Raw genomic sequence first — 27,451 nt, 5'->3', positions numbered from 1 at the left:
GGGATCATGACCTGAGCTGAAGGCAGAGGCTTTACCCACTGAGCCACCCAGGTGCCCCGAATGAGGCAGTTTTTATTTTTATTTTATTTTATTTTTTTTTAAAGATTTTATTTATTTATTTGACAGAGATCACAAGTAGGCAAGAGGCAGGGAGAGAGAGAGGAAGGGAAGTAGGCTCCCCGCTGAGCAGAGAGCCCGATGTGGGGCTCGATCCCAGGACCCCGGGACCATGACCCGAGCCGAAGGCAGAGGCTTTAACCCGCTGAGCCACCCAGGCGCCCATGAGGCAGTTTTTAATGCATTATCTCCTCTAATTCTCATACCCAATCATTAAATCTGTATTATTAGCTGCATAAAGCAGAGGCTTAACCCACTGAGCCACCCAGGCGCCCCTGTATATTGCTTTAGGTAGTACTGATATCATGACAATATTAAGTCTTCTAGTCCATGAACAAGTAATGGATTTCCATTTATTTGTGTCTTTAAGTTCTTTCAGGCATGTTTTATTGTTTTTAGTGTATAAGTCTTTTGCCTCTTTAGTTTTTTCCACAGTATTTTTTGATGCTATTGTAGATTTGTTTTCTTAATTTCCTTTTGGGATTATTCCTTATTAGCATAGAGAAATGTAGCTGATTTTTGTGTGGTGGTCTTGAATCCTGCAACTTTGGTGTGTTTCTTTATTAGCCCGAGAGAGTTTTTTGTGTAATCGCTAGGGTTCTCCTGTAAACAGAGATAATTTCATTACTTCCTTTCCAATTTGGACGCTTTTCTTTTTCTTGCCTAATTTCCCTGGCTAGAACTGCCAATAATATATGAAATAGAAGTGGTGAAAGTGAACATTCCTGTCTTGATCCTGGTATTTAAGGAAAAGCTTTTTTTTTTTCCTGTTAAAAGACTCTATTTGTCAGAGAGAGACAGAGAGGGAACACAAGCAGGGGGAGTGGGAGAGGAGAAGCCGGCTTCCTACCCAACAGGGATCCCAGGACTCTGGGATCATGACTTGAGCCTCAGGCAGACGCTTGACCGACTGAGCCACCCGTGCGCCCCTAAGGAAAAGCTTTCAATCTTCACCACCTAGTGATGAGGGAGCAGGAGGCTGGCTGAGGACAAAGCAAAAGCTGGCACCTTGCACCCCTTCTCCATCTCCCCCTCATAAGTGTAGCATTCCTCAGGCACCCCTGACTGCCATAAACGATAAACAAATAGTTAACTTGCAGAGATCCCAATCCTGCAAGACGGGAGTCTCCCTTGGTTTACAAATCAATAGCCAGAGGCAAATAACTCAGTTCCTCAAGCCCTAATGTCTCCCTCCCCACCATAAACGAAACTGAAGGAGGCTGAGATAGAAGGAAATGTAAATATAGTTAAATCTCTTCTAAACCTAAATCTCACTAACAAAGACGATTGGTAGCGGGATTGTGACACCCCACCAAGAATCTCCCAACTATCTTGACATTGATCAAGCCACAAGGGCAAGGCCTCCGGTATCTCTGCACCTTGTAGGCCCTCTTTAGCATATGAAAGTTCCATTGAAACCTCCCTTCCCCTCACCTTCCCCCAACCGCAAGGTACATAACCTGCCATCCCTCACAATCCGGGGCAGCAGCTCTTCCTGACCAGGGGTCCTGTCCCCGTGCTTTAATAAACCACCATTTTGCACCAAAGATGTCTCAAGAATTCTTTCTTGGTCATCGGCACCGAACCTCACCTAGGTTCTAGAACTTCATCACCTAGTATGATGTCAGCTGTGAGTTTTTCATATATGGTCTTTTCTTTTCTTTTTTTTTTTTTAAAGATTTTATTTATTTATCTGACAGAGAGAGATCACAAGCAGGCAGAGAGGCAGAGAGAGAGGAGGAAGCAGGCTCCCTGCTGAGCAGAGAGCCCGATGCGGGGCTCGATCCCAGGATCCTGAGATCATGACCTGAGCCGAAGGCAGCAGCTTAACCCACTGAGCCACCCAGGCGCCCCTGGTCTTTATTTTCTTGAGGTAATTTCCTTTTATTTCTAGTTGAGTGTTTTTGTCATGAGAAGATACTGAATTCTGTCAAATGTTTGTTCTGCATCATTTGAGATTATCATTTTCCCCCCTTTGTTCTGTTAATATGGTATATTACATTGATTTTTCTTAATGTTGAATCAGCTTTGAATTCCAGCAATAAATCTCATCTGGTTGTAATGTATCCTCTTAATATGCTGCTAAATTCAGTTTGCTAGCATGCTGTTGATTTTAGCATCAATATTCAGGAGAAGTATTAGTCTCTATTTTTCCTTTCTTGTAATATCTTTCTCTGGCTTTGGTATCAGGGCAGTACTGGCCTCATAGTGATGAAGTTCTAGAACCTAGGTGAGGTTCGGTGGGCTGAGGTCCAGAGCCGATGACCAAGAAAGATTCTTGAGACATCTTTGGTGCAAAATGGTGGTTTATTAAAGTACGCGGACGGGACCCGTGGGCAGGAAGAGCTGCTGCCCCGGATTGTGAGGGATGGCAGGTTATGTACTTTGCGGTTGGGGGAAGGTGAGGTGAAGGGAGGTTTCAATGGAACTTTCATATGCTAAAGAGGGCCTACCAGGTGCTGGGATACTGGAGGCCTTGCGGCTTGATCAATGTTGTCTTTTGGCAAGCCATTCACATTTCTGCTATCTAGCGTCTTAGTGAGATTTGGGTTTAGAAGAAATTTAACTTTATTTAGGGCTTGAGGAACTGAGTTATTTGCCTCTGGAAATTGTGCTATTGATACGGTAACTTCTTGGTTTGTAGATCTCTAGGACATTTGTAAACCAAGGGAGACTCTGTCTTGCAGGATTGTGATCTCTGCAAGTTAACTACTTCTTTCTCGTTTATGGCAGTCAGGGGTGCCTGAGGAATGTCACACGTATTACCGAGGGGAGCGGGTGGAGAGGGGGTGCAGGGTGCCAGCTTTTGCTTGGTCTTCAGCCAGCCTCCTGCTCCCTCATCAATAGAATAGATTAAGAAATGTTTCTTCCTGGGGCACCTGGCTGGCTCAGAAGAACATGTGACTTGATCTTGGGGCTGTGAGTTTAAGCCCCACGTTAGGCAAGTAACTCTTGATTTTGGCCTAGGTCGTCGTCTCTGGGTTGTGAGATCAGGCCCCACACTGGGCTATGTGCTTATGGGGGAGTGTGCTTGAGAGTCTCCCTTTCCCTCTGCCCCTCCAGCTCATGCTCTCTTTCTCAAATAAACAAATCTTTAAAAAATAAAATAAAATTTATTAAGACTTGTTTGTGGTCTAATGTATGGTTTTCCTTGCAGAATGTGTCATGGGCACTGAGAAAAATGTCTATCCTTTCCTGGTAGGTGGAGTGTTCTGCATCACTTTAGTTCGTCTCCCAACTCCCCACTGTCAAAGCTGCAGAGAACATTCTCCTATATGGCTCTTTGTAGAGACTGAATTGCTGGGTGATGAGGTAATGGTATATTTAAATTGGCTGCTCTCAAGAATGGCTGTGCTGCCCACACATCCACCAGCCGTGCCTGAGGTTCCCATGTTGCCATAGCTCTGCCAATACTTAGCATTAACCAACTTTCTATTTTTTGCCAAGCTGATAGGTGTGCAAAGCAGTGAGCAATTTTGTCCTTCAGAAGATAATTGGCAATGTCTGGAGACATTTTTGATTGTTACAACTGGTATGTCTACTACTGGGTAAAGGCCAGGGGTGCTGCTAAACATCCTGCAATGTACAGAAGAGCCCCACAATGAAGAATTGTCTGGCCCAAACGATCACTAGTGCACCACCGTGAAAGCCTTTCATAAAATAATAGCTTGTTGTGACTTTGATTTGCATTTCACTGACTACCAATTATTTTCAGCATTTTTTTGTATGCATGTTGGCTTTTTAGTTTCCACTTCTATAAATTTCATATGCACAGTCATTGTCCACATTTTTTTTTTTATTGGAGCAGCTGTCTTTTTCTTGATTTGCAGGGGTTCTTGTATAGTCCAGCTACTAAAGCTATTAATTCCTTATAAATTTTAGAGATTACCTGTATATTCTCCTCCCTTTCTGTCAATTTCTATGGAGGATTAAAGGACGCAAATTCGTTGAACCCCCTCTTACCAAAAGGTGGAAGTTTATGCCCCTTTCTTTTAAATGTAGACAGACTCTGCAATTGCTTTAACCCCCAAAATATGGCAAAAGTAACACTACACAGGTTCCTAGGCCCAGGCTCTAAGAAACTGGCAGCTTTCACCTCCTGTCTTGTGGAATACTCTTTCCTGGAGTCCGTGAATCCAGCTGCCCAATGGAAACACCCTACAGAGAGGCCTTGGCACTACAAAGAGGGAGAGGGGCCCAGCTGGGCCCAGCCACCCAGATGCCCCTTCTTTGTTTCTTTTATGAGCTCATCTTTCTCTGCCAATCCCTTAAGTTCACCTTTCTAATGATCTGTTGTTGGCCATCCCCCCAGTTTCTTTTGGCTAACCTTAAATGGTATTATCACTCCCAGAACAGCAGCTCGAACTTACGCGCTTCCATATTCTAAATCTCTACTTGCATACTAGATGTGTCTCCAGAGCTCTGAATGTATGTAACCAACTATGTATTGAGTATCTCCGTTTGCATCCTGAACGCGCCCGATCTCGTCTGATCTCGGAAGCTAAGCAGGGTCGGGCCTGGTTCGTGCTTGGATGGGAGTCCGTTTGAATTCCCAAAGGGCCACAAACTCAATGTACCTGTATTCCTAATATACATAATATACACAATATACAACTGTATTCATAATCTGTCTCAAATTATTTTCTCTCCTAAGGTATTCCATATCTAGGTGAATTCCACAGATCTCTTTTACGTATATTAACCACTCTTTCTTATTTTTAATATTTATAAGTTTATATAGTTGTCAAGACCAGAAACCAGGGAATTATTTTGGCTCCCCCTTTCTCATCCCCGTTCAAGCATCCAGAGCCTTGTAAATTCTACCTCCATGTTATGTCTTGTTTATGTCCCCCATTTTTACATCACTAGTGCCTTTTTTAAAAAAAGATTTTATTTATTTGAGAGAAGAGAGGGTGAGATAGAGAGCACAGGAGTGTGGGGGAGGATCAGAGGAAGAGGGAGAAGCAGACTTCCTGCTGAGTGGGGAGCCTGACCCGAGGATCCATCCCAGGACCCTGGGATCATGACCTGGATCCAAGGCAGACGCTTAACCGACTTAGCTACCCAGGCACCCCATTGCCTTTTCCACATTATAGTTTTCCATTATTTCTTGCCCAGTCTCTGCAAGACCCTTATGTTTGATATCTCTATTTTTCATTGCAGTCCCCACATATCAATCACTATATTGCTCCCAGGGTAACCCTAAAAAGACAAGGTTGATCTTGGCACTCACTTGGTTGAAATCCTTTATTGGCTTCTGTTTCCCTCAAAATAAATTCCAAAGTCCTTAGCAGAATCCTTTTCTAACTCCTTTGCCTTGTCTCTCATACCCCCTCCCCCATACATCTAGAGCCCCAACCAAATCTGAATAAGTCACCACTTTAGGCACTTTATGCTGTTTCTTCTTACTAGATGCATTCCCCTTCTTCACCTTGCTAAGTCGTATAAACCAATGATACCATCAACCTCCTAAGTCATATAAACTGATAAGAATTCAGTTAGATACCCACTAGGATGGTTCTAACCAAAAAGACAGATGATAATATTAAGTGTTGGTAAAAATGTGGGGAAATTAGAACCCTCATACAGTACTGGTGGGAATGTGAAATGGTGCAGCTGCTTGGAAACAATCTATTTTTTCATGTGTCTGTTGGCCATTTGTATGTCTTCTTTGGAGGAATGTGTTTGCATGTCTTCTGCCCATTTCTTAACTGGATTTTTTTGTTTTTTGGGTGCTGAATTTGATAAGTTCTTTATAGATCTTGGATACTAGCCCTTTATCTGATAAGACATTTGCAAATATCTTTTCCATTTCCTTAGGCTGCCTTTTACTTTTGTTGATTGTTTCTTTGCTGTGCAGAAGCTTTTTATCTTGCTGAAGTCCCAATAGTTCATTTTTTCTTTTGTTTCCCTTGCCTTTGGAGACATGTCTAGCAAGATGTTGCAGCAGCCAAGGTTAAAGAGGTTGCTGCCTGTGTTCTCCTGTAGGGTTTTGTTGGATTCCTGTCTCACATGTAGGTCTTTCATCAATTTTATGTATGGTGTAAGAAAATGGTCCAGTTTCATTCTTCTCCATGTAGTTGTCCAGTTTTCCCAACACCATTTGTTGAAGAGACTGTCTTTTCTTCAGTGGACATTCTTTCCTGCTTTGTCAAAGATGAGTTGACCACAGAGTTGAGGGTCCATTTCTGGGTTCTCTATTCTGTTCCATTGATCTATGTGTCTGTTTTTGTGTCGGTACCATACTGTCTTGGTGACTACAGCTTTGTAGCAGAGTTTAAAGTCCAGAATTGTGATGCCATCAGCTTTGATTTTCTTTTTCAACTGTACTTTGACTATTCAGGGTCTTTTTTGATTCCATACAAATTTTAGGAGTGTTTGTTCCAACTGTGTGAAAACTGCTGGTGTAGTTTGATATGGATAGCATTGAATGTGTAAATTGCTTTTGGTAGCATCGACATTTTAACAGTATTTGTTCTTCCAATCCATGTGTATGGAATGTTTTCCATTTATTTGTGTCTTCCTTGATTTCTTTCATAAGTGTTCTAGAGTTTTCAGAGTACAGATCTTTCACCTCTTTGGTTTGGTTTATTCCTAGATACCTTAATGGTTTTTGTTGCAATTGTAAATGGGATCAATTCCTTGATTTCTCTTTCTGCTGCTTTGTTGTTAGTGTATAGAAACACAACAGACTTTGGTGCGTTGATTTTATATCCTGCAACTTTGCTCAATTCCTTTATCAGTTCTAGCAATATTTGATGGAGTCTTTGGGTTTTTTTTTTTTTTTAACCTAGACTATTATGTCATCTACGAAGAGTGAAAGTTTGACGACTTCTTTGCGAATTTGGTTGCCTTTTCTTTCTTTTTGTTGTCTGACTGCTGAGGCTGGTACTTTAAGTACTATGTTGAACAACAGTGGTGAGAGTGTCCATCCCTGTCGTGTTCCTGACCTTAAAGAAAAAGCTCTCAGTTTTTCCCTGTTGAAGATGATATTTCCTGTGGGCCTTTCTTATAATTATTCTATTTAAAAAATTGATAGTTAAAAAAAAATTAACGCACTTACCACAGTGCCTACCACATAGTGCTCAATAAATGTTAGCTAATATTAAAAAAATAATAATAATAAATGGTAGTTAGAATTGCCTGCCATAATTCAGATATAAGGGATGAAGTAGAATTATGGATGAACTAGTTATAAAACTGAAAGAAAAATCCTTAAATATACTGGAGTAGAATAGAGAAGTCCTATGCTAATGAGTAGCCATTGCAAAAGATGTGATCTGGGAAAGACTAACAATAAAGAAGTAGTCTAACTTGAGTTCAATAAAACTACACCAAAAAGTGACCCTGCACATTCTGAACAAATTTGTCAAAAACATGAATATGAAGATCTAATAGTCAAAGTATGATTTATTTAAGACTAAGTCAATAAATGGTAATTCACTAAAATGAGCACATGCACTTTCTTTCTCAAATAAATAAACCCTAAAAAAATAAATAAAAACTAATAGCTTTTTCTAGAAGCATCTTCAGCAAACTTCCCTCCTGTCTCAATAGCCACAGTTGGGTCTTGGTCCTAGTCATTACAGGGAAAAAAGAATTTCCATGATTGGACTAATCAAGATAGCTTGCCTGCGGCTGGAGCATGGATTCACTTTCCTGAAGCACATGGTTGGGAAGAATATGGTGACACCTAAACCAGTCTGGGGAGCTGTTGGCAAGACTGAAGGTGGTAAATAGGTTGGTTAGGCTAAGACTATCTGCTACACAGCCACAAAAATTAGCCGTTAAGTTTAGAGAAATCTGACTTCTGTCTAGTATACAGCATTTCTGGCTATTAGGAGGTTGTTTTGTTTTGTTTTGTTTTAAGGAGAAAACTTTTTGAACCTCTATAGATTTGCAATTCATATTGTCCTAGTTCCACACCCCTACATCATGAAAAAGTTTGGCAACTATTTAGTGTAGAATATTATAATTTTTTTTAAAGTAGGCTCCATGCCCAGTGTGTAACCCAACATGGGCCTCCAACTCACAAGATCATGACCTGACCTAAGGTTAAGAGTCAGACGCTTAACCGACTAAGCCACCAAGGTTCTCCTCATGTAGAATATTTTAAAAGTGTGGCCAATCCCCAATCTGTAGGCTTTGTGAAGGCAAGAATCTCACTTTAGCTCATGGTCCATCCTCATAAGAAATCAGAGATTAGGTAGAAACTTCTATAGAAAAATAGGAGTTATCTGTGAACATTTATACTGGATAACCTACACCAGGGCTATTTTTCATTAATTGAGTCAAGTTTTGTCTGGCCCCACAAGTGGAATGTGGGTGTTTTTGTAGAATAATATGTCTTTGTGTTTGCTAAATAATAGAATCACTTATCGAGCAATTATTAATTATGATCTGAAACTTAATTTTTTTAGGGGGAGGGTCATTAAATTGGATGTTTGCCATCTTAGTCCTTCTTTTCTTTCTCTTTAATATTTCAGTTTACTTATTTATTGAGCTCTACACCCTACATGGGCCTCAACCTCGGGACCCCAAGATCAAGAGTCCCATACTCCACCAAGTAAGCCGGCCCAGGTGCCCCTTCCCGGTCTTACTTCTGAAAGGTATTTGCTAAGTAATTTAGAGATTAGAACTAAAAGGCTTATTTGGTGATAATCACCCAAGTCATGTTTTTTGCTCTTGTAAATCAGCTGCAGGCATCACTTATCAGTAGGAAGACATCAACTCTGGGGCACCACCTCCTGCCTGGCAACGTCATTAATTGCAGAAACACACTAAGGCCTTTTAGGCTTTGTTATCCAGAGTTCATTCAGATTTGTTGTTGGAAGCGAGGGCCAAAATCAAAGAAAGAGGAGAGGGAGGAACTGATATTCCTTGGGCTTTACCTATGTTTTCTCCTTAATTTACTCATCATAACAAGTGTGCACATCAGTGCCACATGTTATAAATGTAATACCTAAGGACTGGAAAGGTTAAGTGACTTACTAAATTTATACTATTAGTAAGTAGTGGAGATAGCCATTCTAACTATAATATCCTCAGGGTCCTCACAGTCATAATGCGCTGATTTAAGGGCTCTGTATTGTTTGGTACATTTACTTTAAAAAAACACAGAACAGGGGTGCCTGGGTGGCTCAGTGGGTTAAGCCTCTGCCTTCAGCTCAGGTCATGATCTCGGGGTCCTGGGATCAAGCCCCGCATTGGGCTCTCTGCTCAGCGGGGAGCCTCCTTCTCCCTCTCTCTCTCTGCCTGCCTCTCTGTCCACATGTGATCTCTCTCTCTGTCAAATAAATAAATAAAATCTTTAAAAAGAAATTTTTTAAAAACAGAACATTCAAACACAAGACAGTTATCTGTTGCTGAATGGTATTTTATTAGCTTAATAATTTGGGCCTGCCCTTAGCATTAATAAGCTTCAGCACTAATCACAAGATTTTCATTCACCGGTGGGGAAATTTTCGTCTTTTAAAAAATGCAGTTAGAGAAAGGGCGTCTACTTCTTGGGGGCTGCAGTGACAGCAGGCTTCTCTTCACGGTTGATGGGAATGGTGCGCTCAGGGCCAGAGGCCTGCTTCCTTGGTCCATTCACAGTGAGGACCCCGTCAGTTGACAGGGATGAAGTAATGGCAAGAGGGTCCACATCAGCTGGGATCCGGTATTTCCTATGGAACTCCCGGGAGATGAAACCATGTTCATCCTAACCCAAGAGAATGAGGAAAAAGAGAGATAAGAACAGGAAATAACACACCACTTCAGAACTCAGACATCCTCCTTCCCCTTAGGTATGTCCATACACCATTGCAACAAGAGAGAAAACCCAACAGCTGTTCTGTTTGGGGCTATGATCAAATTGCCTGGGTGGTCACTCCAACCAATGAGAGCCTGAGAAATCTGAAACAGTGAAAACTACCAATCTCCCCAAACTGAGGCATGGCAATTTTTAGGGGTGTTTCCCAAAGGTTTAGATCAGTGTTGAGTCTACAGGATCTGGAATATTTTTCAGCATTGAAGATCTGAGTCCCCAGGGAAGCCCAGAAACGGTCTTCACTCCTCAAGAATGTCCCAGAATGTCCCAGACCAAAAAGACTGCTGCTAAAAACAACACCACCACCACTTCACCCAAAGGGACTATGACCCAGACTTAAATCACATAAGCAAAACTGAAACAGCCCGAGGACCTCAAATTATGCTATTTGATACACGAGTATCTGAATTATCAATAATCGGTAAGCAGCCTCATTTAAAAATGCACCCAGAAACTAAAGAGAAGCCATTCCTCATTTTCTAGAATTCTGCTAAAAACGACCTGCTTCTAGAATTCTCTAGAATTCATTCTGTAGAATTTTGCTAAAACTTTATACCCTACCTTTACACCAGCTAAATCTCAAGCATTTATGCAGATAGGCTCTCAATTAACTGATTTCCACATGGGCTCCAGGGTTTTAGCTCCTGAGTGCAGGTCTGAAACTTAGGCAAATCAAGTAGTTCAGCCTTTTAGATGAGCTAAAGATGAGAGGATTCTGGAACTTCTAAAAGCAAAGTCCCAAAGGCAAGAGCCTTCAGGTTATACACAATTCATTTAATTATGTAAAGTAACCAGGTGTCCAACAACCACGATTCCTAAATCAGTGGTCCTCAACTTTGAATGGACATTAGAATTACCCAGGGAGCTTTTAGAACTGCTGATGCCTGGAGCCCACCCCTTAAGAAATTCTGATTTAGGGGCACCTGGGTGGCTCAGTGGGTTAAAGCTTCTGCCTTCGGCTCGGGTCATGATCTCAGGGTCCTGGGATCGAGCCCCGCATCGGACTCTCTGCTCAGTGGAGAGCCTGCTTCCTCCTCTCTCTCTCTCTCTCTCTGCCTGCCTCTCTGCCTACATGTGATCTCTGTCTGTCAAATAAATAAAATCTTAAAAAAAAAATAAATTCTGATTTAATTGGTCCAGGATATGTCTAAGCACTGGGACTTTTTCTTTTTTCATTCCCCTAGTGATTCTAAGGTGGCCAAAAACCACTGGCTTAAATGGAAAATAAACATCCCATGTATCCCATCTAAGGCAATCGAATCAAAACAAAGAGCAAAACTCGACTTCTCTGGCCCAAACACAACAGCAGATCTATCCCTGTCCCAGACCCTAATAATGGCTTACGACTAGAAAGTCACCAGGCTCAGGGGCTGATGGGAGTGTCCGCTGTATGATACACACTGGATGAATGAGCAGAAGAGAAAACAAGCTACACACCTGACGCTCTTCATGTTTGCCGTGCACCTCAATCACGTCTCCCAACACCTTGACCTTGAGTTCCTCTGGGGAGAAGTGCTTCACATCCAGGTTGACAGAGAATCTGTCCTTCTCCAGGCGCATCTAGAAATAGCATGGTGGAGGGGAAGGGGAAGGAGAAAAGATGGTAGGAACGTGGATGACCTTAGTGCAGTCTCTTCATTCTGTAGACTTGCCTTCTGTCCAGGGGGTTCATCCTCCTGTTTTTGGCTAAAAGTCCCTTTTTGAATAAACATGGTTCTCTGGTTCACGGGAGCCACCACAGTGGTACCCAAGCCATACTGCATGGTCATCAGACCCAAACTTTATTTACAGGGACAGGAGAGAAGACTGGCACCCAGGGGAGCAATCACAAGGAGAGGTCTGGGCATGGCTTCTGCTGCCTCTCTGACCCAATGCCTGGCCTTGTCATTTGTCTGTGAGACAAAGGCCCCTTCTTCTTACTCAGGCCTCTGCCAAGTTTCCCACCCACCCAATCTGGAATGTTCTGCGGGCCCTGATTGTCCTTCCAAAGCCCTTGCTCACTCAGCTCCTGTTTACTCACACTTGAATATTTTTAAACCAGAGTGTGCTCTGTGACATCTCTGTCACCTTATCTGTTCACCCCACTCTCCCACCCTCTTGGGACAAGTGGGGGGTCCCAAGACTGGACCTACATTCTTTACTCATTAGGTTTGAACCCAGGTCAGTGCCCTATCACAGCTCTGAGAAACCTGGAAAATCATAGATGAAGGCATAGAAAGAAAGTAAATAGTGTTTGCTGTCTCCTGCTCCATGCAGTGGAGATAAAAAGCTCAGAACGAGGCAGGACTGTTTCCTGACTCTGAAACTTGAGATGCTAACATTTGTCAGGGGTATGAGATATTAGAAGAGGTGAGCAAAGGAGTCTGAAGGCAGCTCTTTCTCTGTCGATCTTTATGAACCGAACCAGAAAGGGGCACCCTACTTAGAAGCTAGGGGATAGAAGACGATCTTCACAGCATATGGAAAAAATGCAGTCAGTAGGATTCAGTGCAGCCTCCAGTACAAACAGGTAACTGGGGGAAAGGACCAGTGGCCTAGTCTGTCTTCACTGGTGGACGTGCAAGTGCCTAAGACACTGAGACATAGCCAGATTTAAGCAGGGAGAAAAAGGAGAGTAGATGGATATGTTTCCAAGAGGTTCCAGGAAGAGCTCTCCTGTCCTGGCAGAGACTTACCTCTGAGAGCCCGGTGTCAATCCAGCTGGGTGCCCGCAGGAAGGAGGGTGGCCGAAGGTAGAAGGGGCTCAGGGAAGTAGAAGCTGGGAAGAGATCAGACTCCAACAGGTGCTCTCCAAAGAACTGGTCAAAGAGGCGGCTGGGAGAGTGGAAGGGAAAGAAGGGGCGGCGGATCCAGGGGTGGTGGATGGCGATGTCCATGGTGGCTAGGTGAGCGGAGGGGGTCAGCTGGCTGGTCAGCTCCTTCAGCTGCAGCTACAGCCAGCCCCTTATATACGCAGTCTTGTGAAGCTTCTGGAATGGTGATGTCAGGAGTTTTATTATCCCAGCTCACCGCCCGTTCATGGAGACTTGTGATCGGGGATTTGGCAGTGTGACACATACCCAGTACTCACTGAGCTAAGAAAAGAGAAATACAAACACGTCTGAGCTGGCTGATGACTTGTCCTGGTCTTGTTTCACTAGCTTTCCATCCACACCAGTGGCAGGCCCCCCCCCCCCCACAACCAGCCTCTGCTCTGGAGCTGGAACAGAGTCAGGAATCCCAAGCAGGCGGGTAGTGGGCCCCTCCTCCTCTCCAGCCTAGCTGCCAGGGGAATTGGGCCAGCAACTATCTTGGGCCTGGGCAGGAACTGGAATCTTCCTAGGCCAAGCCCCAGGGACATTAACTCTTTGTGGGTCCCTGGAGGAGAGCATTGAGCACCAACAAGTCAGTGCCAGGCATCCCTGTGATGCTCCAGGTTGACCGTAGTCCAGGAGAGGACCCTAACATGAATCTGGGCAGAAGACTTCACCCCACCCCAAAGAGAGGGTGGGAAAGTTTCTTGCATCTTTTATCCTACACAGAGCGCAGAACGTTAAAACCGGGAGAGCTTTATGAAGGAGGGTGCAGGGTGCCTGGGAGGAGGGAGGCTGGAGGAGGCGTAGAAAATGTGCAAACTGTAAGGGGCTCTGGCACCAGCCTCCCCTCCCCAGCTCGCTGCCCAGCCGGGATCCCCTCAGGCCGCCCACGACAGCTGAAGGGTGTGCAGGGGAGGGCACGGGGGTCCAGGAGGCACTGGTCACTCACTTGTCACTGGCGCTCAGGGGCCCTGCTCCCCACCCCTCCCCCGCAGGCTCCGCACTATTTTGGGTGGTGTAGACCCCGCCCCCACCTCCGACCGAGCCCTGGCTCTCCAGGCAGCTGGAGGGGTCGCTGCTCTGTTGGGGCTGCACCTCGGACCAGGGCCGGAGACGCCTCTGCAGCCATGTCGGGCCGCTCGGTGCCACATGCCCACCCGGCCACCACTGAGTACGAATTTGCCAACCCCAGCCGCCTGGGTGAGCAGCGCTTTGGAGAAGGTATGGCACAGACGCCACCCCCTTGCCTCCCACCCCCACCTCCTGAAATTCCGGGCTGACCTCCCAACGGTACTGGCCTCCACCCCACTCTGGGCTTAACTGAACTCCTGGGGCGAGCCATCTCCCACCCCAGACTCCCCCTCCGCCTGCGCCAAGCAGGGCTCTGTCCCATTCCTACTGACCTCGGTGCAGATGCCTTGCCCACAAGGCTCAGATACCTGCCCCTGTCCCCCTTGGTGTGCCTTCTTGTTCCCCTTCTGTCCACCCGGCCCCTGTTTGGTTTGCCCTCCTCCACCCCCATCTCATTCTCTATCTCAGTCCCCTCTTTCCAGCTGCCACCTTGTAGCCGCTGTGTGCCCCTGCCTCCTTTTCCCTCCTTTTCCTACTTCTCTTGCCTCCCCAGCTGCTCTCCCACGTCCTTATCTCCTCATCTCCTCACTTCACTCCACTCTGTTCCCATCTCATTCTCCTGCAACTTGCCTTTTGTCTTCTCTCTCTGCCCCTCAGGCCTTCTGCCAGAAGAGATCCTGGCCCCCACCCTCTACCATGGCTACTATGTCCGTCCCCGGGCCACCGCAGCTGGGGAGGGCAGCAGGGCAGGGGCCTCTGAGCTCAGGCTCAGTGAGGGCAAGTTTCAGGCGTTTCTGGATGTGAGCCACTTCACCCCAGATGAGGTGACCGTGAGGACTGTGGACAACCTGCTGGAGGTGTCTGCCCGGCACCCCCAGCGCCTAGACCGCCACGGCTTCGTGTCCCGAGAGTTCTGCCGCACCTATGTCTTGCCTGCTGATGTGGACCCTTGGCGGGTCCGCGCCGCTCTCTCCCATGATGGCATCCTTAATCTGGAGGCACCGCGGGGTGGCCGACACTTGGACACAGAGGTCAATGAGGTCTACATCTCCCTGCTCCCCGCACCTCCTGATCCCGAGGAAGAGGAGGAGGCCACTGGAGTTGAGCCCTGAGTGCCGTGGAGCTGGCTTGCGGCGAACCCCTTTCTACCTCCACGGTGATATGAGCAGCTGGCCACCACCGCAGAGGTAGCAGCGTCCTTGGGGGAAGGGCAAAGTGCATGGCCCACAATGTATGGTTTGGTCCCTTGAGACATGTCATAGCCTTTGGTTTAGTTCTGGGTGGAGGTGAATAAACCCAAATCTCAGGGCCTTGTTTGTGCTGCTCCCTATTCTGTGGCCTGGACGATGGGATGGGCAGGGAGGGAGGGGCTCATAGCCAGCTAGACAAAAAGCTCCTCAGTTAGATATGCCCAATGTCACAGCACCCTGAGCTCACACTCGGATGCTGAGATCATACCCGGAAGCTGACACTGGCTCCAGATCAAATTCCTAGCCGGAACTTTCTCACAATGCAACAAAAGAGAGAGTGATCCTGGGAGGGAAAAGGGATATACCGTCCAAACAGCCCAGAGGGCACTGTCTGAGCTGGCGATTAGAGACACAAAAACAAGGGTCTCCAGCCTGTCTGGCCTGTTTTGGGTAGGGGTTGGGAAAACAGTTTTAGGCTGGAGAGAGTTGCCTAAAGCCCTGTTTCCCCAGAGTAAGGTCTGTCCACTGAAAATGGTCTCCAATTCTGAGCGATGGGGTATGCATACACAGGGCACAGACACGAAGCCTCTGCCATTGTCACCAAACCACACAGTGGCTCCAACCTGTACATACGGGAGGCCTATGACAGAAAGCATTTGTTTCTAATCTTGGAACATGCCAAAGAGAGGAATTCCTGAATCACCCACCCAGTTTAAGACTAAATGCAGGGGGACCAGGGCTGTTTGTGTGGTGATGATGGCCAGGGAGCCCTCCTTTGGAAGCAGAGTCTTTTTTTTTTTTCTTTTAAATGTCAGAGAGAGATTGTGAGTGAGCACAAGCAAGGTGAGCAGCTGGCGGAGGAAGAAGCAGACTCCTCACGGAGCAAGAAGCCCCATGAGGGACTCGATCCCAGGACCCTGAGATCATGACCTGAGCTGAAGGCAGACGCTTAACTGACTGAGCCACCCAGGCATCCCAATTGAAAGCAGAGTACTAATACTAGGGACACGGTGTGTTCAGGAAAGCGTGGTTGTCTGACTCCTCAGTTACTGTGTCGTTCATGCACGTGTCTGATTTGAGGAGTGTCAGAAGACCTCCTTGCCCCCAACTATGTGTTTTATAGTTGTGGTGGACATCTGAAATTCTTCCATTAAAGTGGTTGATTCTGAACCTTAGGTTACAGACCCGGTTGAAAAACCTAGCAAAAGGAATAGGTTCTCTTACCAGAAAAAATACACATGCTATCAAATTTGCCTTACCGTTTGAATAGGTTCACACAGCTCTTGAGTTCCACTCATACACCCCTCCTTAGGGATTTGTGGATTCCCAAGATAAGAGCCCTCACTCAGTGAATTCACTTCTTGGTTAAAGCGTTAACATTTATTAAAAATGAAAGCATGCCTCAGAGAAATAACAATGAATATATTCGTTTGTTCATCCATTCATTCAACAAATGTTTCTCAACCCCCAAGTAATACACTATGGTGGATATACATTATAAACATAGATTTTATTTATTTATTTATTTATATTTAAAGATTTTATTTATTTTTTTGAGAGACACAGATCACAAGTAGGCAGAGAGGCAGGCAGAGAGAGAGAAGAAGGGAAGCAGGCTCCCTGCTGAGCAGAGAGCCCGATTCAGGGCTCGATTCCAGGACCCTGGGATCTTGACCTGAGCCAAAGGCAGAGGCTTTAACCCCCTGAGCCACCCAGGGACCCCTAAACACAGATTTTAAAAAACCATGATCTTGTATTGTCTACTCTCAAGAACCTTAATCTAACTGAGAAGAAAAAGAAACTAGAAAGGCTCCTCTTCGGACTTCAACCAGAAAAACTTCCATTGATCTATTTTGGAATTGTTATTTTTATGCGAGCTTTATTTCAAAGAGAGGTTTCCTTAGATAGAAAAAAAAAAAAATTGAAACTTCTCATTTAGTCCAAATCCCCACACCACTCAAATTCTTTTATAACTATTAGTCAACTTCCTCTTAGGACATTTTAAGTGACAGAGAACTTAGAACTTCCTGAGTTCTTGTTGGCAGTTCTTCATCAGAACTTTTTGGATGTATTTCTTACAATTTCTGTTAACTCCAAATCTTCACTTTAGTAACCTCTGCTCACTGGTCTAGTTATGTCCAGAAAATCAATGCAATCCTTCTTTCACTTGGGAGTCCCTTGAAGATTTTTTAAATTAACCATCCCATCCCCTTAAGGCTTCTTTTTCCCAAGTAAACATATCTAATTCTTTTAACCATATTCTATAGGACTTTTTTTTTAGTTTGTTTATTTGTTTATTTATTTATTTATGTAATCTCTACACCCAATGTGGGGCTCAAACTCATGACCCCGAGATCAAGAGTTGCATGCTCTATTGACTGAGCCAGCCAGGTGCCCCTAGGACTTTCCAAACCACTTATCACTTAGACAACTTTCTCTTGAACACACTGCCTTTTGACGATGTAACTTGAAATTCAACATGTAGATGTAAAATTATTATTTCAATCACAGGCTGACTGGAACAGACTTTACTGGAATCATCAATACCCTTGCTTATCACTCTAGAATTCCATTAATGCTGCTTAAGATGTATCAGGCTTTCTGGGTACCACAATACACTGTTGATTGCTTTGGAGTTTCTTTCTTTCTTTTTTTTTTTTAAAGATTTATTTATTTATTTATTTATTTATTAGAGAGAGAAATCACAAGTAGGCAGAGAGGCAGGCAGAGAGAGAGGGGGAAGCAGAGAGCTGCTTCCTGCTGAGCAGAGAGCCCGATGCGGGGCTCGATCCCAGGACCCTGAGATCATGACCCGAGCCGAAGGCAGAGGCTTAACCCCCTGAGACACCCAGGCACCCTGGAGTTTTGTTCATAAAATCTCTTTGGTGTTTTCCTTCATATTAGAGAAAGTGGCTGAAAAGGAACCAGATTGTGGAGGGCTTTGAGTGCCAGGCTAGGATGTTTGGGTTATCAGGATGAAAAGAATACAGTTAATGGTAGAATACAGAAGGAATTGCTGGGGAGAAGCATAACCAGGCAGCAAGAGGCTAGTGAGATGATCCAGCACAAAATAGTAAAGTAAGATGCTTTGCCGTCCCCCAGGTAGCTGAGAACAAGAAGCAGTAACACTAGCTAGGACTTAGTGAAAGCTTCCCATGTGAGCCCAGCAGGTTTCACAGATTCTCCCAGAGCCCATAGTTTCTACAGAGGAATTTGCTCATCTGCAGCTTACTCGTTGGAGAGAGTGGAATGAGTCTGATGTTGGGTGGCTAGAAGGAGAAAGTGGATTGTGGGAGTGGAGCTTCCATAGTTCTGTACTGGGCATGAGGAAGTAAGTGGTCAGGAAGTGCTGAGGCCATTCCAATCGTAGAATCATATGATTTTTGACCAGAAAGGGGATTAGGCAGTGAGTTGAGTCCTCTCTTTCACCCTCGTAGATAAAAGTGATTTGCCTACATTAATTCCAAAAGCAAGGGAGAATATAAAAGGAATCCATGTCCCCAAATTTAAGTTTCCAAGAGACTCCAGTATTCAAACCCAGATTCTAGACAGGGATAATAAGAAACTGATACTGGTCATGTTGAAAGTGAAACTCCATTAAGCCTGAGTAGTGCTGGGGAAACACAAGGTAAGACTCTTCATTCCATTATAGAGGATATATTTCAATGACTGTGAGGTAGTAGAGAAAACACTTCCTAAGGAAACCCAGAGCTCTTTTCTATCTCACGTTTCTTTTCACTGAAGCCTGAAGCTCAAAGTTCATGGCTTCATCAAAGCAGCTCCAAATCCCGAAGGTGAGATGGTTCTCACCTGGAGCCCATGTGTGTTCCTCTACCCTTTGGCTGGGAACAAGTCACCTGGGACTCACTCCAGCAGGTGGCTTCCAAAGTCCAACCTGCTAGGTTGAAATCTGACACTGACGGAGACTCCCTGGGAGCTGCTATTGAAAGCTGAACCAGGAACCAGGAAATGCACCAGCCTCTACACGTAGAAAACAGCTGGGCTCCCTCAGAGACAGAGCACCATGGGAAACCAGCTCTGCTGCACGGGAAGCTGGTGAGTAGGGGCTGGGGGTTCAGGGGAACGTCTCTGTTGGTGGACATGGAGGCCCAGGGAGTAAGAGAAAGCCTGCTGATAGTTCTCGACCTCCCTCCCACTGCCGCCTCCCTCTGCCTGGCACATCTCCGGGTGCCCCACCAGAGCATTACCTCTTTCTGTCTTCCCTCCTTTCAGAAAGCCTCAGAAAACACAGCCAAGCCTGCTGACTGTGGAGGGGCCAGGGCAGGGCCGGAATGGTGAATTGGCATGGGTTCTCTCGTCTTCCTCTCCTTTCCTTTCTTCCCCGGAGGATAATCATCGTTCTAGCAGAGCTTACTACCCTCCCGGCACTTTTCAAACAATCTCTTCCCAACGATGCTATGAGGGAGGTGGCCTTACGAGTCCTGTTTCAAACAGCTGAGAAGCTGAGGCTCAGGGAAGTTAACTTGTCCCAGGTCACATGGCCAGTGAGCGAGCAAACGAACATTCCAACCCAGGCCCTTCGGACTTCAGAGCCTGTGCTTTTAACCATTACAAAATATTGCCTCCCAAATCAAGCAAATCGACTTTGGAGCAATGTCATTTAAAAGGGCAGGAGTGGGGTGACGGAGAATGCCCAAGGACTATTTGAATACAGCTTCCACGTTTACTTAGTGCGTGCCCTTAGGCAAGTCCTGTAACTTCTCTTTTTCCTCATGGATATAATATAGATAACATGACCTATGTTGTTCAGATCATAGATTTGAAGAGCAGAGGATATGTGAAAGCCTCACAATAATTTATTTGTAGTGTTTTACCTGTTCTTTCCCAGAAGTGTAAATCACTCTAAACCCCCCACCTGGTTTTATCTTGTTCGCTGTTTTCTTATCTATACCTTCCATGCCTGGGTCAGTCTTGAGGATGTCTTGCTCATGAAAAAAATCATCCTTATATTTAGAGAAATAGATAAGGTACATTGAAAAGCCCATGTGATTTGGAATAGGTACATTGGATTCCAGTCCTGTTCTTACTACTTGTTCATTTATTAAACAAATATTTTATTGAACGCCTATATGTGCCAGGTATAATGACAGGTGCAGAGGACATAGTGATAATGGGAAATTTGGCTCCTGCCTTCTTGAGTAAGAAACCAAAACTCTAGGTCCTCAGTTGGCCCATCTGTGAAATGGAAACAATAATGAGATTCTCAGAATGTTATCAGGATGGGGGGGTACTTTTTTAAACTCTGAGATGTCCCATAGACATAGGACACTTAGGGATATCTAAGAATTTTTTTTTTAAAGATTTATTTGAGAGAGAGAGAGAGAGAAAGAGATAGGGGAAGGGTGGAGGGAAAGCAGACCTCACTGAATGGGGAGCCTGACGGGGGGCTTGACTCCATGACCCTGAGATCATCACCTGAGCCGAAATCAAGAGATTTCCAACTGAGCCAGCCAGGCACCCCGACATCCAAGAATTTCTGCAGAAAGGGTGTCACAGGTTCTTTCACTTCCTTTGTTCCAAGTTTTCATAGTCTTCATTTTTGGTAAGTTCTTCCTCTAGTGGTGTTGTAATGATAGCAGTCAGCTTTTACTGATGCTCATTATATGTCAGGCACCTAAATGAGTATTTTACATTTTTTTTTACATAATACCTCCAGTAGTTCATTGGGTTTAGGTTCTACTGTTATCCTCGTTTTATTAATAAGAAAATGAAAGCCTGAGGAAGCTAAAAACTTGCTGGTCATACAGCTAGTCTGTCTGACTCTAGAGCCTGGCTAGCAACACTACCCCCAATATTCTAACCAAAACACTTTTTTTCCTTCTTAAAATAAATAGTAGGACAAGGGGTGCCTGGGTGGCTCAGTTAGTTAAGTGTTCAACTCTTGGTTTCGGCTCAAGTCATGATCTCAGGGTCCTGGGATTGAGCCCCGCATTGGGCTCTCTGCTCAGCAGGGAGCTTGCTTCCCCCTCTCTCTCTGCCTGCCTCTCTGCCTACTTGTGATCTCTCTCTGTCAAATAAATAAATAAAATCTTTAAAAAAAATAAAAAAATATTCTAAATATATTTATAGCAACCATAAATGATGAGAACATTTTAGTCTATTTCCATGTAATCCCTTTTTTTTTTTTTTTGGTGTACCTCATAGTTACATTTATCCAGGCCACAAAGGAAACAACACGTCTACGAGTGTACTGAGTGTACAGCAATGCTCCGTGTTCCCCCCCTTCAACAGAGCTGGCTGAGAGTCACAGCCAGACTGACGTTCCATCTGATGCGGACTCCCAGTAAAGCTGATCAGGGATGACCATGCGCAGGTGCAGGACTCCAAGCTTTCAAAGCTTTATCTTTTATCAGCAATCCTGATTTTATACACGGTGAAGCCCCTCACCCCCGTTCCTGATAAACTGATAAACTGAGGGCCTTCATGGGAATCCAAACATTTTCAACAAGGCTTTGAAGCATCTCAGCACAGAACCTCTGGCTCAGGCCACCCTACCCCACACAGCCAATGACTCGGAAAGGTCACCTCATATAATTTGTTTGAAATACCTAGGTGCATAGCTTTTATCCCAAAACATGCCTTATTATCCTTTTATTAACTTAAAGAGTAAGATTTTCCATGCTATTAGATGTTCTTCCAACATGTTTCTTAAATGGATGTACAATGGTCCCTTTAGTGGAGATGTCCTTTATTAGTCAGTTCCCGATACTGGACGTAAAGGATGTTTCCTATTCTTTACAATTGTAAATATTCCTGCAACGAGCATCCATATTTGTGCCTGCTTATTTCTTACGATATGGAATTGCTACATCAGAGGGTACACACTTTATGTTTAAGCTTCCTTATACTTCTTGTCAATTGCATTCCAGGAAAATTGAGCCAATTTTTATTCATACTATCAATATAGGAAAGTGCCCGTCTTGTTTTCTGAATTCTGAGCTAAAAATCAAATCCTATCGACTATGAGTCTACCAGAATACTCCATTTAGGTTGTGTCCAGGCATTGTATAGCATCTGACTTGGGATCAGGCTCCATTCACTAACATAGGGCCGCCCAAATCTGTTGCGTTAGAATTTATGTTCTCTTTATCCATTTAAGTAGAAGTAAGTAGGAGAACAGTGGCAAAAAGGGACAAGAAATTAGAAGCTAGGATAAGGCTATGACTTGAGTGAGGTAAAGAAAAAAGAAAGGAAGGAGGAGAGAGAGAGAAAGAGAAAAGAAAAGAAGGAAGAAAGGAAGAGGGAGGGAGGGAAGGAGGGAGAAAGAAAGAAAGATAGAAAGAAAAGGAAATGTGGAAGTAGAAGGAGTAGAAAGACCTAGAAGTGGTTTCACAGCTTTTCTTCTGAACCACCTCTAAACTTCAGATGGTGATTCTATCTGCTCTCAACTCAGCAAGCTGCATTAAAACCAAAAATCAAACCAAAACACAAGCCTTTGTCAAATACACGTGGGAAAATCATGATTTTTCCACAGTAGTAAAATAGACATGATCTAGAAGTTTCCTTCTCTCTCCCTCTCTCTCTCTCTCTCTCTCTCTCTTTCTTTTCAGTTAGCAAAAGGAGGAAATTTCCTTATGGAGACAGAAGTCACACAGACAGGGTTGGCTCCGGTGAGAGTTTGGAAATGTACTAGCAAGAAAAAGCATCCAGAGTAAGCCCCAAACTATTCAGCCTATTTCTTCAGACAAGTGTTTTTCTCTGGCCATCACACAGTTGACAATCACGTAGACACACTGGCTCCACCGGGGACCCCAGAGGTTCCTAAATGAGTCGGTCCTACAGCTCAGAAATGAGGTCTGTCCTGCAGCGAGGACAAGGTAGCTGAGTCACTCACCAAATTCAGAGCTCCCTGTGCTGTGTGTGTTAAAGGTTAAATATCTCTCACTTTCTCTGTTAATTAAAAACAAGGACAGGGAAGCAGGGAGGGAGATCACCTGCTAGAAAAGGGCTTTGAGGGGTCCTAACTTGTTAGCCCTCATTGTGGCAGCTTCTGTGACTCCCAGAGTGAGAACCCCATGTTGGCAGAGACCCCGAAAAAAAAAAAAAGCACCGAAGCAGCAGCAAGAGGGTCTCTGAATCCAGGAATATCCCATTATTTGGCGGGTTTCCCTCACCCTCTGCTGGGATTAGCCTGTTAGACAATCCCAGAATAGCCCTCAACCCAGCTATATCCCTGGCATGCTGTGCCTGGTTGCCTGAGGCTGTATTTTGGGTTTGGTTATGTCAGTTGTACCACTCCACTTTCCAGAACCATCCTTGTGGGAGAGATGTGGTACCCTTGATAAATGCTTTCAGGCTGACTTAGGGTGAATCTTTGAGGGAAGTGAGAGGGTCATCCCAGAATGTTAAGGAGACCACAGAACAAATGATGAAGGTGAGAAGATTGAGGCCAGGACTCTTACACGTGGGTGATCTGTGTTTCTTTTCACAGGAGCTGCCCATCAACTTCCCAGAGGAAAAAGAAAACGGGTAACTGGGTGTTGGGGATGGGGGCTCGGAGTGGTTGAATTAGAGAAGACGCTAGAACCAGTGTCTTTGGAAAGGGCATAAGAATGCAAAAGAGAAGTAGCCTTGGAAGGGGTAAAGGGAGATAGTACACCAGAGAAAATCTTCAGGGTTTCCAGACCGGTTCTGAAATGCTGGGTCTCATCCTTTCCATTATTTTAGAGTGGCAAGGTTGGTTGTGCGTTCTTTCATTCACCCAGCAAAAATTAACTGAGCACGTACAGTGTATGTGGGGCACTCTGCTGGGTCCCAAGGAGGCAGAGAGGCACAAGGACACACGGTCTCAGTCCTCGAAGAGCTCAAAATCAAGCTTAAGAGACTTATTTACACATAAACAAGTAAATGCGATGCCATCTACTAGTGCTGTAAGATTCACACTCGTACAGTAGGAGAATGGGAGAAAACACCAATGTCGAGGGAACAGTAGCAAGTCCTCAAGCTGGAAAAGGAGCAGAGAAGAAAAAGGTGGGTAGTGGCATTACCCCATGTAGAAGAAAGAACAGAAAGAGAAAGAAAGAAAGAAAAAGGAAGGAAGGAAAGAAGGAGAGAAGAGAAAAGAAGGGGGAAGAAAGGAAGAAAGAGAAAGAGGAAACAAGGGGCTGAGTTGACTGAGTGACTGGTGTGGCTGAGCACTGTAGTAATAGTCTGTATAGTAGACTGCAAGCTCCCTGAGGCAGAGGAAATAGCTTGCTCCTCCTTCTAGCCCCAGAACGTGCCACACAGCTTGGCATATAATGCGCTCTCAACATGTACCTGCTGCACTGTGTTAGGCGCCGGTGAAAAATGAGGATGGACGATCTTATGGGCAGAGCATGACAGGAGTCTGGATGTGGGAAGGGCAGCAGTGAAAGAGGTGCGAGCCGAGGCAGGAGATTAGTTAGAAGCCCACCATAATAGTTTGAGATTCAAAGAGGGCAATCTCAGTAGAGACAAGGAAGAGAGAATGAATTTAAGGTGGGTTTCTTGCTCTCAGGAAGCCAAGCAAGACGGGCCCCGAGGCAGCAGCAGCAGCAGCAGCAGCAGCAGCAGCAGCAGCAGCAGCAGCAGGAGCCGCGGCGGCGGCAGAATGGTGTAAAGGTAATGACCGGCTTCTGCCCCTTCCAGGGGGTTGCTCCGATGGGGGACCTGAGGACTCAGCTTTTACACCCTGTCACACATCTCAGTTATCTTGAACCAGAACTTGTTGGTCTGCCCCTCCAAGGAGCCAAGCGAAGGGACATCAGAATCACCGGCCCTGCTTTGTGGGTGAGGGGCAAAAGCAAGCCAAGAATGTCCCTTAATGCTGTCCGTCTCTTGCAGGCCCATGACACAAGAGGACCTATTTACGAACAGGTGTTAGAGAAGCCGGCGACTCAGGAGCGGAGTCCAGGCCTCAGGTTGAAGGAGAGCAGCTTGCATTACGCAGACATTCAAGTGTGCAGCTCTACCCAGCCGCGCTCTGCTTGGGAGGTCAAACACCTGCAGTCAGAAAATGCTACTCAGTACGCCACTCTCCGCTTTCCCCAGGCCACACCGCGCTATGACAGCAAGAACGGGACCCTAGTGTGAGCGCTGGGGAGGTCGGACCTGTTTCCATCCCTTCACCCATGGGGAGAATCTGCCCTGGGGAAGTGGCTGGCGGCCCAGCGATGGCTGCGGCGTTTTCAAGAACTCCAGAGCCCTTGCGAGTGCCCCCAGTCTTGCCCCCTTCCCTAGGCCTATTGTCTTCTTTGCCACCATTAGCTTGGAGTTGTATTGGGGCTAGCCAGGGGTGGATGGAGTTCCACAAAACGACGGGGGCTAGGATGAGCTGCCGGAAGTCTGTTGGCCCCTACCTTGGTTCCTGCTTTCAAGAAAAGTGCTGATTAGGACAGGTTGCCCCAGCACTTGAGCTGGTTTTGTTGGGATTAATTTAAGGGTGTCTCTTCTACACACCTTAAACGCCCAAGCTGAAGAAGGAGAGATGCTCTGGGAAAGCATTCCGATTCTTGTGCACAGCCCCCAGAGCTGGCTTGGGCAGTTCCTTCAGTGGTTGGGGTCAAGGGTGCCAGAAGCCAGACAGACAAACGAGCCCAGGGGCTGAGGCTGACCATGGGTTACCAGTACTTCAAGTCCCTGACAGCACTGCACGGCCCGGAAACTCCCCTTGGCTGGACTGTGGGCTCTCGCAGGTGCGGAGCCGCTAGGATCAATAAATCGCAGAAGGAACGTGCCTGGTGCGTTTTCCGGGGTGGGGGTCTGCCGGCTCTACGTCAGAGAAGCAGGTCTCGCTCAGCCTGAGGGCAACCAGGAGATCCCGACACTTCGCGCCCGACCCTGCAGGCTTTGGCTGGGGCGGAGGGGGGTTGTGGTTTGGAGGCCCAGGAGGCGGGTTCGCATCTGCAGGAGGCGGAGCTCCCTGGGCCAGTCCCGGCATTTGGGGGGCCGAGTCGGCCCGCAGGAGGCGGGTCAAGGAGGCAGGAGGCAGGGTCAAGGCCTGCTGAGGAGGCGGTCTGGGCCTTTAGGAGGCGGAGCCAGCCGGGCAGGGGGCGGGGCCTAGGTTGTCCTGGGCTGGCTCGCGCCGGCGGGGAGGTGGGCGGGGAGGTGGGCGGGGCCGGGCGGGGGCCGGCCTCGCGTCACCATGGCATCGGGAACGCAGCCGCGACGCTGTATCAGGAGGAGGCCGAGCTCAGAAGGGCGGGGGTCAGAGATGCTCAACCAGACGCACCGAGGATTTAAGAGGTAGGTACTGAAATGTGTGTGTGTCGGGAGGGAGGGCAGAGGGGACGTGCCTGGAAAATATACTTACCACTAACTGAGCGTCCAGATCAAAACGGGGAACACACGGAGGGGTGGGGGTGGGGGTGTCGCTGGAAAGAAGGAGGCGGAAGTTTCAGGTTCTGAGCCTTACAGGTTCTTAGGGTGCAGTTCCTGATTCAGACCTTCAGAGCTTGGAGACGTGCCCTTTCAGTCTGTATGCCAGCCTCCCCAAATACCAATGCCCCTTGATTTATCCCTTAGAGGGGCGATTCCTTAAGACGAACACAGTACTTCGTGAAAATGGAATCACAGCACAAAATAGTTGGTAATCATAGTATCGACTTCATAGAACGTTTGTGAGTATTTAAAACACATAGTGTGTAGTCGAATATAAGCTGCCGTTATCATCATTATCATCATTTTCCCGGCCTGTTGTCTGGCATAGACCTAGTGCAAGTCGACTTGGAAGAAGTGGCTAGAAAACTTCTTCCGCTACTAACTGGCGAAGTAACTTCCTAGCCTGTTTACTATTAGCTGGGACGGAATACCGTGAACTTTATTTCCAACCGTTGTTTACTATGATTGTCAAATTCAATGATGTAGGTGATAACACTTTGTACACTTAAAGTGCTACGTAAAAATTTCTGCTTTAAAATATCAATACAGCCCTTCTAGGTTAAAATGGAATTCCTGAGGATGAATGGAAGTGCTTGCTATAAGCAGAGCTCCCAGTATTTATTTGTCTTGTCTTCAGAATTCTTACTGTGGTCATTGACTGATTGTCTTAGGGAGGAGGGAAAATGCATTCTTGCTTGACTGATAGGGAAGCATTGGTCTTTCCTTTATTACTGTTAAGTCTAAGTGGCTAGTTTTAAAAATACTCCTGGGATAGCCCTGTTGTGGTTATAATATCTTTGGCTGGATTTCCTTCTGACCAGGGTCCCATTTCTGAAACTTGTAGATGACATAAATTGATAGATTTGGGGCAGGGGCCTGACACTAGTAGATTGGTTTAGCTTTGGAATTTTTTTTCGTGTCCAGTATTTTTGTACATTGTCCCTCTTCCTATTTTAAGGTGGCCCTGATCCGGCTTTTCTAGGGACTCTGAAGATGGGGACTCAAGTGGTTAGGAGACTCTGTAACTCCCTGATGCCAGCAGAGCCCTCTGTAAGTTTCTGGTGTACTGTTGAAAGGAGTGTGATGACATTAATGGAATTTTGGTA

The 27,451-nt window shown here is 45.8% G+C and overlaps 3 protein-coding genes and 1 pseudogene across 5 annotated transcripts; 2 read left to right on the top strand and 2 right to left on the bottom strand.

The window, feature by feature from the left end:
• Positions 1 to 9,475: 9,475 nt before the first annotated feature.
• On the bottom strand, positions 9,476 to 19,504 carry LOC111153702 (crystallin alpha B). Of its 3 annotated transcripts, none has more exons than XM_022512857.1 (4): positions 19,193 to 19,504; positions 12,604 to 13,002; positions 11,366 to 11,488; positions 9,476 to 9,820 (listed from the first exon to the last, which is right to left on the bottom strand). In XM_022512857.1, exons 2-4 carry the CDS (start codon positions 12,802 to 12,804, stop codon positions 9,617 to 9,619), a joined length of 528 nt encoding a protein of 175 aa, XP_022368565.1. In that variant the 5' UTR covers positions 12,805 to 13,002; positions 19,193 to 19,504; the 3' UTR covers positions 9,476 to 9,616. The 3 variants fall into 3 exon arrangements, with proteins under 3 accessions (XP_022368565.1, XP_022368566.1, XP_022368564.1); XM_022512858.1 differs by lacking the exon at positions 19,193 to 19,504 and adding an exon at positions 12,235 to 12,242 and having other exon boundaries at positions 12,630 to 13,073; XM_022512856.1 differs by lacking the exon at positions 19,193 to 19,504 and having other exon boundaries at positions 12,604 to 13,123.
• Positions 13,801 to 15,104, top strand: LOC111153701 (heat shock protein family B (small) member 2). The gene is made up of 2 exons (XM_022512855.1): positions 13,801 to 13,944; positions 14,452 to 15,104. The coding sequence occupies exons 1-2, from the start codon at positions 13,851 to 13,853 to the stop codon at positions 14,904 to 14,906; spliced, it is 549 nt and encodes a 182-aa protein (XP_022368563.1). The 5' UTR covers positions 13,801 to 13,850; the 3' UTR covers positions 14,907 to 15,104.
• Positions 18,994 to 25,697, top strand: LOC111153703 (chromosome unknown C11orf52 homolog). Its single transcript, XM_022512859.1, has 4 exons — positions 18,994 to 19,040; positions 23,437 to 23,474; positions 24,484 to 24,535; positions 24,800 to 25,697. The coding sequence occupies exons 1-4, from the start codon at positions 19,009 to 19,011 to the stop codon at positions 25,056 to 25,058; spliced, it is 381 nt and encodes a 126-aa protein (XP_022368567.1). The 5' UTR covers positions 18,994 to 19,008; the 3' UTR covers positions 25,059 to 25,697.
• LOC111153757 lies at positions 21,299 to 21,466 on the bottom strand (annotated as a pseudogene).
• Positions 25,698 to 27,451: the final 1,754 nt, after the last annotated feature.

Source organism: Enhydra lutris, unplaced genomic scaffold (genome assembly GCF_002288905.1).
Source record: "Enhydra lutris kenyoni isolate GAN:26980312 unplaced genomic scaffold, ASM228890v2 scaffoldscaffold34, whole genome shotgun sequence".
NCBI lineage: Eukaryota > Metazoa > Chordata > Mammalia > Carnivora > Mustelidae > Enhydra > Enhydra lutris.
This window is presented reverse-complemented; position numbering and strand designations above follow the sequence as displayed.